The sequence below is a fragment of the Gouania willdenowi genome, chromosome 10, assembly GCF_900634775.1.
Source record: "Gouania willdenowi chromosome 10, fGouWil2.1, whole genome shotgun sequence".
NCBI lineage: Eukaryota > Metazoa > Chordata > Actinopteri > Blenniiformes > Gobiesocidae > Gouania > Gouania willdenowi.
Window position 1 is genome coordinate 31,774,178 of NC_041053.1, and position 14,137 is coordinate 31,788,314.

Genomic DNA, 14,137 nt, shown 5'->3' on the forward strand with positions numbered 1-14,137 from the left:
AGTATGTAGTGTGTTCCAAGTATGCACGGTGGGCACACTCGTCATATTCAACCGCCCCATGATGCATTGCGAGCGGAACGTAAAATGGTCCTGGTACCGGCTTCAAGCTGAAAGGCAAACATCCCCTTTTCAAAATACAAGCATCTCTTCTTGTCTTTCATTAGTTTTTAGCGCTTTTGTAAATTAACCGAAGTTTTGTCAGTAACACAATGGCGAGTCTCCGATAATCTCTAAAATGTCGGCATGAAATGTGTTTCCGTGAGGTTTACGGATCAAATGACCAGATGTTGATATTCTACGTGGTCACTTTCTCGCTTAAAATGCTTTTTAGAAGTTCCAAAGGTGGAGAATCAACTGCGATATTAAGCTTCAGTGTGCTTCAGGTTTTTTTCGTTCAAAGGTTTGAAATGCATCTTGGGAAACTTTGAATTGTCGTCATCCTAATCATAATAATAGTATATAGTAGACAGTATGTACTCATTGAGTGTGTCGTATGTTAGTATATGATTTCGAACCTACTCACCAGAGATTGCCACAGGTGCTTGTTTTTAATAATGGGCTGGACCAACAGTGATGATTCATGACGTATGAAGCCACCAAAACACAACAAATCACCATTCTCAGCAAATTGCAAAATTTGATTGTAATAGCTGGGTTTTCAACCCATATAGAGGGAAATCACTATCAGTTATACAACAAAATATGTCAAATTGAAATACTTTGATTAAAATGTCAAGAGTTGGACAAGAATCAATCAACAACTCCACTTTATATCCAAATATGTTTGTTTTCAGCTTTTAAGCGCTGTTTTAAGTGATAACACCAGAACCTATTTATCATTGTCCAACAGGAACCTGATGAAAGAGGCCTAATGGTGGCTCCATCCCCTGTGATATCCACATTACCAATCTAAGCAGTTCATTGCACAACAATTAACCATTTCCCAGTGAGGGTTCCCAGTGAGCCGAGCGGTGTTAGTTGCTTTGTTTATGTTACACAACTCTGCGATGGCATTTACTCACACAGCCACCTGTCCCCATAGATCAATAGATAAATAAAACTGTTGGCATCATAACATAGCTTTCCTTTTCATTTTATTCTTCTACACTTCATATCAAGTTGCCAACACAAGTCCATGAAAGCAGCCGCTTGATATATGAGACAGAGGATGAGAAAGGCAAAATGATGGATATGTTTCAAAGCTCTGGGGAGTTGTTAAAAAAAGAAAAAAAAAAAAGACAGACAGCAAACGCAGGCTACCCATCTGTCAACAATCTCAATTATACACTGTAAGATGAGGTTCCAGCTCTGTGCACTAAAAGTACAGGGGTCTCTATCACAACAGCGAGCAACATCCCATTTTAACAACAGAAAAACTGTGTATTCAGATGGGCGGGATGGGTCCATCCATCAGCGAGGAAGGAGCAACACAAATTGAAATCTGACATTTAGAGCCTCATCACCTGAACCGCAGCACATGACAATATGTTTGTATCAGGTCTGTTCCTTGTTGGGGCCTCGGATTATGTTTGGGGCGTAAATAGGCACCCTTGACATTTCACAAAAAGGTCGTCTTTTGTGTTCATTAAAGCTTCCTTTTCCAACGCAAAATGCGCACGGGGTGGAGGGGATTATTGTCAAAAACTGCTGCATTTGTTCATGATGACACAAGTTGTAAAGATTCTGAATAAATGGGGTTTGTAAGGCAGTGTGAAGATTTAAAAAAAAAAAAAAAAAACACATCAAAAACACGAACTCCATAAAATCACTTCTTAAACTTAAAGTTATGGATTCATCAGAAAATAATCTACTTGGAGCTATTAGCTGATGTATCTATAAATAAGTTAATATGTATTTAAGATTGTGCTTTTATACATTTTGTATATTTTGTATCTAGGGAAAAGCTCAACCAGGCACAGGAGTTGAGAATTAGCACTAGCTATACACTCTGTATGCATTGCATCAGTTGCATCTTTTGCTGTAACTTTGTCTGACTGCATTGTCCCAGTCAAATAAATAAATAAATAAAGTTACACAAAATCTGCCAACCTCATTTTTTTGCTTGCTGGTATGAGATTTCTCACAATGAACACATCCGGGAGTAATTTAGTATCACGGTGTCTGTTTGCAACCAAACTAATAAACCTATCTGTATTTCATTTATTCTCACACTCAGACAAATTAGCGGCTCGCTTCTGCAGCTGATATACAGTTCAGAGCAAAAGTGATTCATACAAATGCCTCCTGATATCATCTCAGGTATCACTGATTAGAAAGAAAAAGCTAACAACGATCCAACGTTTCTGTTAAAGAGTAACTAAACCAACCTTTTTCTGCTGAGTACAAATGTATTTGGGTATTAAGTAGTGCTATTGGTTGATCCTAGTCCACATCTCAACATTTTAGTCAAAGTATTTCAATTTGGCATATTTTGTTGTAAAGCGTAAGAGTGACTGCCCTCTATGGGTTGAAACCCGGCTATTACAATTACGTTTTGCTATTGGCTAATGTAACACTGCTCGTCCCAAATTACAGCTACAATATTAATGTAATCAGTAAAGTGTCATAATCCCGAGCTAGAATCAGAAGCTCTGATAAGTTCACTCATGGAGGTAGAGGACCAGTATATTAATCACACAAGGCAAAAGAAGTGTATGCAAGTGAAATGTATTATACAGTGTTTAGTGCAACAATGAGTGAGGTGTACATTATTTGGCAATGACCGTGAAACTGTTATATACATACAAAAAAGTCAAAAGTTTATTTTTAAAATGTGGGCTGTGTATCTCACATAACGTGGTCCAGTTTATGTGTGTGACTGAGGCATGGGCTGTAAAGTGTTTTACCCCAATGGTGAAGTAGATCAGAAGTTAATCATATTTCAAATCCAGGTTCTGGGTAGCTCACCATCAAATACTCGATTTTAAGTGTTTTTTTTTTTTTAATCGAATTGAAAATAATTTAAAATCAACTCTAAATTTGGATGAACTACTATTTGGCTTGTTATACTCTATTGATGCAGATAAAGAGACAAAATGTTTATTTGGTGTACTGAGTTTAGCAGCACAAAAATCAATCTAAAAAAAGATGGTTAAATTCTTTATCCCCGAACTTGGATTATTGGTATAATATTGTATATGCAATTGTTGTTATGGAACGAAATATATCAAATAAAAGACTCCAAATAGACAAGTTTGAGAAAATCTGGGAGAAATGGAAAACTTATATCTTGCCCCGGAGGCCCGAGTATGTATGATCCTCAGTATTACATGTATAAACTGTAACACAATCACATAATTTAATTATGTACAGCTCTTGTTGTTGCTGTTTGTTTGTTTTTAACTTAGTTTTATTTTTGTTTCTTCTGTAAGAAAAATTTTGGGAGAAAAAATAAATAAATAAAAACGTTTCTTTCTAAAGTGTGGGCTGTATATGTCACATAACGTGGTCCAGTTCGTGTGTGTGATTAGGGCATGGGCTGTAAAGTCTCCTACCGCACTGGTGGAGTAGATCAGAAGTGAATCATTTTTCAAATCCAGGTTCTGGGTAGCTCACCATCGAATATTTGATTTTAAGTGGCTCATTTGTGCACGTCACCCGTTTCGCTCCAGTTTAGTTCAACACTGATCGTTATCTGCTGCAGCCAGTTTGTAAGCTTCCCCAATGCTGTCCCGACTAGCTGATCCGCCATGTTTAAATCACATGACGGCAACTTACAAAATCTTGCGTTACGGCGTCAAAATACCGCAAGACTTCCACAGTTGGCGCTGATGTCTAGTGAGGTTACACTGACAACACGATTCCTAGCACCTGTGGACTCTACAATCTGTGAGAGTACAATTGAGATAAGTGCAGAGTGGTATATTGAGTAATGAGTAGCTAGTTAGCATAGCATAGATTGTTCTTTGGAGATTTAATAGCATAGACTGGGCATGTCTAACTGCTCCAGGAGCCCCGCCCATAATCAAAACATTTCCACCTTAGTGACAGGTCACCCAAAACCGGGGGGGGGTTGGTTACTCCTTAAGGTTATCCCCCAAGATTGATTTTACACATTTTAAAACACCCATTTCAATATCGATATGCCTATATTGTTTTTAAACATCACAACATTTCACATTTTTCAGACAGAGAACAGGGACATAGAGTCAAACAGGGAGACATAAATGTTACTACATAAATGTTGCTATTTTTTTTTAAAAATATTATTTTTGCACTATGTAAATAATGCTTCTTTATTCTCTTTTTATGTGTACATTGTTCAATGTCACACTTGCTTTGGCAATATGGAGATTTTTGTCATGCAAATAAACCCTTTTTGAGTTGAACTGAAAATTGAGACACAGAGACAGAGGGTAAACAGACACACCATAATGATCACACTCACACACACCTATGCACACACTGACACACCGTGTCAGACGCTTGAAAAAGCCTCCATAGACACTGAGACCAACTGAGCTGAGGAGAAAGTAACAGAAAGCCTTACAAACACCTGGAGAGAGGCTGTCACACACACTTTCCTCCTTTCTTCTTCTCCTTTGTGAAAACTCATGAACGTCAGCACTTCTTGGTATTTTTGGTCGTTGATTCCGAATTTTGAGGTCTGTTTGGGTTCTTTATTGGATAGCAGGATAAATCTGTCTTTAAAAGGTGGATACTGGTGGGGGGAGGATGTGTGTGTCGCAGCTTCCTCTTGTTTAGGTTTGACATGATCCAGAAAAGTAAATCCAAAGCAATCAAAACAGATTGGAATGTGAAGGTTCTCGTCAAATTGATATGAGAATTGACTCCATTGCGGTGCAAAATGTAATAAAAATTGACACAAATGAACAATGCACATAGTTAACTGCGACTGTTGTGAGATTTTATACACCTGAAGGCTTGTGTAGAATCATTTTTGGGGAAACTAGACTTAGTAAATGTGTAATTGTTGGAACAGGAACCTGAAGAGAACAAAGGCCAAGACAGTCATACTGTTGGTTATCATTGGACCAGCTAATGCTGAAGAGTGGTCACAAGACAAGCAAATGGTAAAGAGTGGCAAGAGCCAAATTGATGTGTAGCCCCTCCCTCTAACTCCAGTTCTCCACATCGATCTGGGTCCGTGTCAGGTGAATCCGTTCGGAACCAGGGAGGAACATGATCAGAATGCTTGAAGCTGATTAAGCGAAGCGCCTGTCCACCATGATTTGTTTCAGCCAATCACACGGTAACAAATGATGATGTCATCATCTGCATGCGCCGCAGAGTCGCTGCTAGAACAACAACAAGGCCCTGCTGGTGAAAACTTTCTTTTGGGATAGTAATGCTGTGGTCATTATGTCGTTGAGTGACTTTTGCCATTTTTGCAACACGAGTATGCGAGTTAAGGGCACGTTGACCATCTTCCTGCGTTGACATCTTTCTATTTTGATTCGGAGCTATGCTAATAGCAGTAGCCCAGCTAGTTCCTCCACCCGCAACTGCGCATGCACCAGTTTTGCTTCGGCGCTTCTGCCTTCGGCACACCCGGATATCCCGCCCTAAACCCCAACACTGCCTCCTGATTGGTTCTAACCGTTTCAGTTTGGATTCAGAAGGCAACGGCGGGAACAGCACAAGATGGATTCTGGTGTTTGTGAACACCAGGAGAATCCATCTTGCAGGCAAGGTTTGGTCATACCCCCACCCCGGACTCTGAACTGTGTAACAGCACCAGAAGAACAAGGGTGTCAGATAGTCTGCTGTCTCATCTGTCTGAGGTGATGAAAGAGAGAAATTGACTGATATCCAGGTCATTGGAAACACCAGCATTAAAGGTTCTATGCTGACACTGTCTTGTTTCTCACTGTCTTACAGTAAATCTGATGAAGTGAATTCACCTCTAACAGAATAAATGAATGGGGAAAATAGTCATTGAGGCTGAAAAAGACTGATATTTTCATAACTGTACAACTTGGGGCAGCAGGGATTAGATTAGAGAGGCTATGGGTTGAAAAGGTTTATTTAATGCAGAAAAAGTAGCCTAAGGAAATAAAGTCAGTGAGTGGAAATAAGTGTGATTCTATGATTCTCTGACTGAGGTTTACCCAGCTATGAATCCCAAGTAAACTGAAATAAACCGCTTGTTGTATGACACTGATTGAGTTTAGTGGGTGAACTGGGTATTGAATATTAATGGTTGATGAATTCAACTAGAAAGCACACATCCACTTAAACACAGGTCTTTTTTAAGCAAACCAGACAAACTGTCAGGTCTGAATCCTTCAAATTGTTTTCCTTGCTGAGAAAAACAATGGCGTTTCAAGGCAAAACATTAAATGTGTTTGTCTTTGTCATAAGTTGTTTGCTTTCCTGCTGAAAGAAAGATCATATCTGTGTCAACCTCGTGTCTGGATATCACATTTTACAAATGACAGGAACTGGTACGCTGAGCTAAAGAGACATGATGAAACATGGAAATCTTATCAGTGCTACAAACAATGCAACAAAACAGACACAAACAGGAAAGTTTCACTCCTCTGAAGATACACATGTAAAGAAATATATATTATTTCATAAATCTTTAGTAATTCAGAGCCATCACAGACAAAAATGCTATGAATCCCACATTATATCAGTGGTTCTCAACCTATTTCGGGTCATGACTCCTTTTTTATATTACAAATTTCTGGCGACCCCAGATACTTTTTTCTTTCTCTAAAATAAATTAAATTTTGTTTTTTGATCACATGGTTTATAGTGTGTTACAAATGCAGAGTAGTAAGGAATAGTACAGTAAGTGACAATTTGTGCCAGCTCAGATATTTTTATACTGCATTTTATTTTACCTATATTTATATTTGAGAAAATGAAAATATAGAATAGAGCTGTTTGAGATTGTGTGTGGTGTTTTCATTTGAAAAAGAATAATACATATTTGAGCTTTCTGTCTCTTCCTGCACTGTATATCTATGTCTGTGATATTATGCATAGTATATTTTGTTGGGCAAAATAGTTGAACATAAAATGCATCCAGTACTTCCATTTTCAGACCTGCTTTTGTCCTGTTTCACGGTCGCAGGGGTCTGTTGGTGCCTATCTCCGGCTCACACTGGGCAGTAGGTGGGGGAACACCCTGGACAGGGCGCCAGTCCATTGCACTTAAATAGAAATAAATACAATTTAAAAAATACTAAATAATTTTTAATCAGTAATTTATTTCATTTTATTATTACTAAACATTTCAGGCGACCCACCATGGGAACACGACCCACCAGTTGAAAAAAAAAAAAACAGCATTCTGTGGTTAAGATACAGCTGCCTGTAATTATACACCTAGCCAGTAGGTGGTTTCACGTGCACTTTATAGCGTCAATCTGTCTTTAACCAATGGGCTCAAGTGTTACAAATATGCCTGGTTGATGCTTCATCTCACCATTATTAATTTAAACTCTCTTTAAATATTCATCTATATTTTCTCAAACTGTCCGGGGTTGTTTTAGTCAATCACGTGATAAAGTGATCTGTGTGCAGTCAGCTGACGAGGCTCTCGCGTGTTCACCCGATTTACGCGACACTTCCTTGTTTGTGGTCACGAGGCAGGACGCACGCTCTTCCTATTGGACAGGATTCTGCGTGAATCACGCGCAAGAGGCGGGATTTTTTTTTAACTTGTTTTAACGATAAAGAATACTTTTAAAGAACAAACGAAGACAGAAAGACGGACTTACAGACAATGTGTAGCGTGGTTTTTCTCCTCGCGCTCAGCGGTGTGATGCTGCACGGTGCGGCTGCGCTGGACAACGGCCTCGCGCTCACTCCCACCATGGGCTGGTTGCACTGGGAGAGGTTCATGTGTAACGTAGACTGTGCTGGAGACCCAGATAACTGCATCAGGTAGGACGGAGGACGTCTCACTCAGTCCAGGAGTTAAAAAACTTTTACACCAGTGATTCCTTTTTTTTTTTTTTTTTTTTTTCTTGTCTGCACATGCTGTCAAAGGTCAACACCACATGAAGTGCAATCATTATGAGACAGCAATGCATATTTTGTTATTGCAATAAAATACATTGATTTATTTTATTGCTTAATTGTGACCATCATCAGCCCTCCCTAAGGAAGGGTAAGAAATCTTTTATTATAGGGAGGATATAAAAAGGGAGAGCACTGTTACACCTAAGTGGAGGGGGAGGGGGAAGGGGAGGGGAGGGGAGGGGAGGGGAAAGGGAGCAGGGAGGAGAGACTCAAGGCAGGAAATAGAAAAGGTGGGGAAGAATAGACTGTTCATCGTATACCAGCATATGTGCAAAAAAAAAAAAACGCAACTGCAAGCCCAGGAACTGCCCTGGGCCCGCAGATGCAGCCAGGCCAACAGAAAGAGTGAAGGCCAGGGAGCCCCAGGCAACCCCTCCGCGGCCGAGCAACCCCCCAGATGCCCCCAAGATCCCAGGCCGAGAGGCAGCCACCGCCCCCCACACACACATCCGAGGAAGCCCCAACCAGCCGAGCACCCAGCGCATCCCCCCCCCACCCACCAAAGGGCCCAGCCACACTGCAGAGCCCAGCTCACAGGGCGCCGCCCAAGCCGGGGCCGCACCCGCAGGTATGGCAGGGCGCGGCCTGTACCACCCGCCCCGGCAGACCCCCGCCAGGACCGGCCCAGCCAGCCGGCCAGACCCGCCGGACCCAAAGGGCACCACCGCAGGACAGGGAACCCCCAAGGGCGAGCCCCTGGGCCAGACCTCCGTGGGGGGCACCCCCCCACCCCCCAGCCCACGAACAGGCCACAACCCAGCAAGACCGCGCAGCCCCAGACGGCACAAAGACAGCTGCCCAGGTCCCGCCCCCCACCGGACAGCGCAGGCCACGGGGCAATGCCCCCCCCGGCGCAAGAGCGACCGGCGGCCTCCACCACAGGAGAGAGGGACCCCAACGGCACACAACCGATGCGGAGCAGCAGCCCCCAGGCAAAGGCGCAGAACCCACCAACCCGCCAGCCCGCAGATAGCAGAACAGACCTACCAAGTGGTCGATACCGACCTCAACCCCCGGAACAGCTAGAGCCGCCCCCCAGCAAAGAGCACCACCCCGGAGCGCAAAGCAACCCGGGCGCAGACGCCGGCACCCCCCAGCACACCCACCCCCCGTCCCGAACCCACGAACCCCACCACCCCAGGCCCCCAGACGAGCCAACCCCCGAGCCACCCACCCAGCGCAGCAATGACCGCCCCCCAAGCGAAGGCCACAGCCCCCCCACCAGCACCCCGGGCCGACAGGAGCCCCCCACGCCAAACCCAACGGGAGAGCCGGCGCCGAGCGAAGGCGGCGGAGGGGGGAGGACGAGACAGGGGGACAGAGAGCAAGAGGAAAGAGTGGCAGAGAGACACGCAGGCCCCCGGCACCAAGGGCCACCCAGATGTGCACGAAGGGGGCAGGAGAGCAACACCAAACTGCCCAGGGACCACAAGAGCACCCGAAAGGGACGCACGCCCCCACAGAGGCACCCAAAACACCCCAGCAACCCACTCAAGCCACCCAGGTCAAGGCCACCGCACAAGTCCATGGAGGTCCAGGACTACAGTTAGATCAGTGTGTTAGTAAAGAGTGGTGCTGGCAGTTGCTTGCAGGCTAGATCATCAGGCTAAGAAAGAAAAATCAAGATTCAATGCAATTAGAAAAGGAGTCCAACGCTCCTCAAAGCAGGTTGTTTTATTTTTTCTCAGAGCAGACATCTTTTCCATGGAAATAAATCCTATGAGGAGATTTCGCCATTGGTTTATGTTTAAGGATTTTTTATCTTTCCAATTCACTAATATTGGTTTTTTTGCCATGGCAAGTGCCGCAAGGATGGATGATTCCAGTGATTCCTAAATAATATTTATTATTCTGTGTTCTATAACAAAGCTGGAATATTCATTTAAGGGCCACGAATGTCCTTTATCTGTAAACAAAACAGTGCATGCTTTTGATGAATAAGCATTTCCCATAAAACTACAACTACTAATAGAATTTAACTCGTTTTCGCAGTATAATCTGATGCGCTTTTCATTAAAAAGGATCAAAATGCATCAATGACTGTTTTCTGATATAAAGTGGTATCATCCAGAACAGTGTGGGTTCTTTGTTGGGCTGGTTTTGAAAACTCAACAAGATGTATTTATTTTTTTTTAACTCCCTCGGATCATTAAATGGAGGCACAAAGGGGATTAACCATTTTTGTGTATTTTGCAGATTTTTACCACATTGAAATAAAATGCATGTGAATTATTTTAGAATCCCTACAACGCATGTATGGTAGAGATGAGATGATACACTGTGTTTACGATACGTATGATACGTAATTATGGGTTTGTGATAAGATACAATATTTTTGGGATAGAAAACACCCTCACAATAACACTTCTACCATTGATGATACATCTTGTAACATTTTAATATCGCAATTTTATTGCACAATATATCATCCCAGCTTTAACCTATGGAATGTGATCATGTTTACCTTCTAATTTGCTGCACCATCATTGGTTAAATACCAAATGTGTTTTATTTTTCTTCTTCTGAGATTTCAAAACTTGAACATATTATTTTGCTTTCCAAAAACGTTGTAATTTCACACTAATTCTCTCGTGTATACAGTTGGTACTTATGGGATTTTCTTTCATCTCCTTGGCAGTGAGCGTCTCTACATGCAAATGGCTGATGTGATGGTCAAAGAGGGATGGAAAGATGCGGGGTACCAGTATGTCTGCATCGATGACTGTTGGCCCGCCCCACAGAGGGACGCCCAGGGCCGCCTCCAGGCAGACCCCAAGAGATTTCCTGGAGGCATGAAGAAACTGTCTGACTATGTAAGTAGAGACGTTGGCTAAAGGATGAAGCCCCTAAGTTTAAAACATAATTCCCCTAAAGGCATCAAGAGGATGAGCTTCAGAAAGAAAATAATCCTGTGAGTTTTTCATGAGCGAGAAGAGCTTCAGAGCGTCTGTAAAAAAAAATTAAAAAAAAATAACAGAACTAGTTCTGTAACATAATCAAAGCTAAAGCTGCAATTTCACTCCAAGATGTTCTGAACATATTTTACAAGGTAAACAACGACATACCAGTCTTAAAAGTGAGAGATTGCTAAAGCAGTACATGATGAAGGGGCTATACACACACACACACACCCTTAGGCTTGGTTTAATACTGTATAACATCGCCACCTCCTGGCATGAAGTGTTAGAAATAAAGCCACATGTGTCAGGTTGTAGGAGCTAAAACGACTGCAAAGAATGTGTAACCTTGTATGATAGTGTGATTCAAAAAGTGACCATACAATCACACCTTAGTTTCAACATAAAGAATGGAACTGAAGTTTTGTTCAAAGGGTTTATAGCTTTTGGCCCTAGTTAGGTTTTTTACATAAGATATAAAAAATATTAACTCTAAATCACGCCAATGAGCTTTTATTTTGGTATGTCTGGTGAATTTGCTTATTAGCTAAATATTTTGTTTCACCTTTGATATTTATATTTAACATTTAAGATTTAGATTTAATATGTATTTAATAAATGTAACATTTATATTTAAAATTCGGATTTATTATTTTTACGAGAAAAAAAATATCAGAAATTTCAAAGGTAGCACTGTAAATCTAGTCAAAATTATCTTGAAGATATTGCTAAATGTTGCAAAAAAGTTGCTATTTATTTTAGCATGCGCATCTGTACAATCAGCGCCCCATAGATTGTTATATTTGCAGCTGTAAATCAGTTCTACAGGTTATTCAGTCTGTCAGTCTCCTCTGCCCCAACTGTGAGACTCTAATGCTGATGTTGACCATGAAATAAAAATGAGTTTCAAGTGTTTCTCTGATTTCAGGTGCATTCTAAGGGCCTGAAGTTTGGCATCTACGCAGACGTGGGAAAGAGTACGTGTGCAGGATACCCTGGCAGTCTGGGCTTCTACGAGACGGACGCTCAGACATTTGCAGACTGGGGTGTGGATCTGCTCAAGTTTGACGGCTGCTTTATGGACTGGACTTTGCTTGGTGAAGGTGAGCTCTGAACCACATGTGACAAATCTATATTCAGTGTTAAAAGATCCTCCCAGGTTGGTAATCTGTGCTAATTTAATGACGTTTGTTTTGGTTAAGGTTACATGAACATGTCTAAAGCACTGAACAAAACTGGAAGAAGCATCGTGTACTCCTGTGAATGGCCTTTGTACGAGTGGCCTTTCCATCAGGTGAGATGGGACCTGTTTTTTTTTCTTAACCCTAATCATTATTCAACAAAAGTTGGTCCTTTAACTATAAATAAAACTGTATGACCTCGTATTTCATTAAAACCATTTACAAGTACATTCACCGCACTCATGACGAAAACTGTCAAGGTGCCAGAGCTTAAGGCATATTTTTTGTGAAAAAGATCTGCACACTTTGCAAGTAAAGATTTAATTTCCAAGCTTTCGGTCAGAGGGCCTTGGTTGGTTACTGTGATGAAGGTCCTCTGACCGTAAGCTTGGAAATTTAATATTTTTCACATTACATCACACAATTATAAAAAAGTATGATTTATGGCCATTCAGCCCAACTACACTGCTATTCGGGAGACTTGTAATCACTGGCGTAATTACGCCGACGTGTACGACTCATGGAGTTCAGTGAAGTCCATCGTGGATTGGACCGCTTCACATCAGAACATCATCATACCTGCAGCTGGACCTGGAGGCTGGAACGACCCCGATATGGTACTCAGCCTCATTTTTACTTGGCCATATCCTATTTCCATGATTGTTTCTGCATGTTATTTTTTACAGCTCGTAATTGGAAACTTTGGGCTGAGTCATGACCAGCAGGAGTCTCAGATGGCACTGTGGGCCATCATGGCAGCGCCTTTGTTCATGTCCAATGACCTGCGGGACATTTGTCCTCGCTCCAAAGAGCTGCTACAAAATAGACACATTATTGAAATCAACCAGGATCCACTGGGCAAACAGGGATCCTGCACAGCCAAGGTGAGTGTGTGGATGACAGAACTGCTCCTCACAACACTGCATTTTGGATTAATTCTGCCAATAAGAGGCTAAAGTGCTGCTTTCACTAGCTTGCAGTGTTGCACCCTATGGTTACTTAAGACCACATGTCAGTTTGTGCTTTTATCTGCATCATCAGAAATTGCTCACACACAAAGCCACTTTCTACATTCTGACCTGTTGCTTTCATATTAGTTACATTTTATAAAAAAATCTGATTTTTATTGACGAACAGTGAAACTAGTTTGGGTAGCACTTTAGGGATTCGTAACACTCCATCTTGTCTCCTTGGTGGGTAAAGCTCTAAACAAAATCCAATTTTTTACTTTGAAAACTTTCGATTCTGATTTTTTTCCCTCTTTAACAGACACTGGATTTAATTACTACAAGTATCTTATTTTCATTGAAAAGGTGAAAAGAAATTTCTGTATTGGGAATCAAGTGTAACTGCAAAGCTTTAACAAAGAACGGTAAACCCCATGTGGGTTGATAAAATAACCTGCTCAACCAAAAATAAATCCCTCCGCTTTTTTAAAAAGAGAACACTTCATGAGAAAAAAAAAAACTTAAGAAACTTTTGACGCACTTGATTTTGACTTTTTTTTTTTTTAAATCCCCCTCAATAAATAATCAGATTTAGATTTTATATCGATTAATCATGCAGCCTTACCTAGGGGTAACTTAATTGTTTCACTTTGTTTAGGGAAACTCTTTCCACATCTGGGAGAGGCCTCTGTCCAACAATCGTCAGGCCGTTGCCGTTCTGAACCTGCAGGAGATCGGTGGTCCTCGACAGTTTGCCATCAACACTATCCCAGGCTGGAGGATCTGTAATCCTAAATGTGAGGTCATACAGATCCTGCCTCGCTATAAAGACCTGAGTGTTCAGACTCTGCAGAGCCAGTTGGTGCTTTCTGTGAACCCCTCAGGCACCACCCTGCTAACAATCACACCCATAAGCAAAGACCACACAAGATTTCCCAGACTACAGTGGAACAACACGTCCTTTAGGCACCCACAGGTCACAGTTTTATAGCATTTGGAAAATTAATCATGTTTATGGTTTTACTTTTTAAATGATTAACAATAGTGTGTTTTTCTTTAATCTGTTTTATTCCTTAAACCACCAGTTGGTTTGAATAGTTTTTTTTGTCAACAT

The 14,137-nt window shown here is 41.6% G+C and overlaps 1 protein-coding gene across 1 annotated transcript; it reads left to right on the plus strand.

Moving 5' to 3' along the window:
• The first annotated feature begins 7,560 nt into the window (after nt 1-7,560).
• On the plus strand, nt 7,561-14,096 carry gla (galactosidase, alpha). Its single transcript, XM_028459579.1, has 7 exons — nt 7,561-7,860; nt 10,637-10,811; nt 11,824-11,998; nt 12,098-12,189; nt 12,532-12,693; nt 12,763-12,960; nt 13,682-14,096. The coding sequence occupies exons 1-7, from the start codon at nt 7,700-7,702 to the stop codon at nt 14,012-14,014; spliced, it is 1,296 nt and encodes a 431-aa protein (XP_028315380.1). The 5' UTR covers nt 7,561-7,699; the 3' UTR covers nt 14,015-14,096.
• Nucleotides 14,097-14,137: the final 41 nt, after the last annotated feature.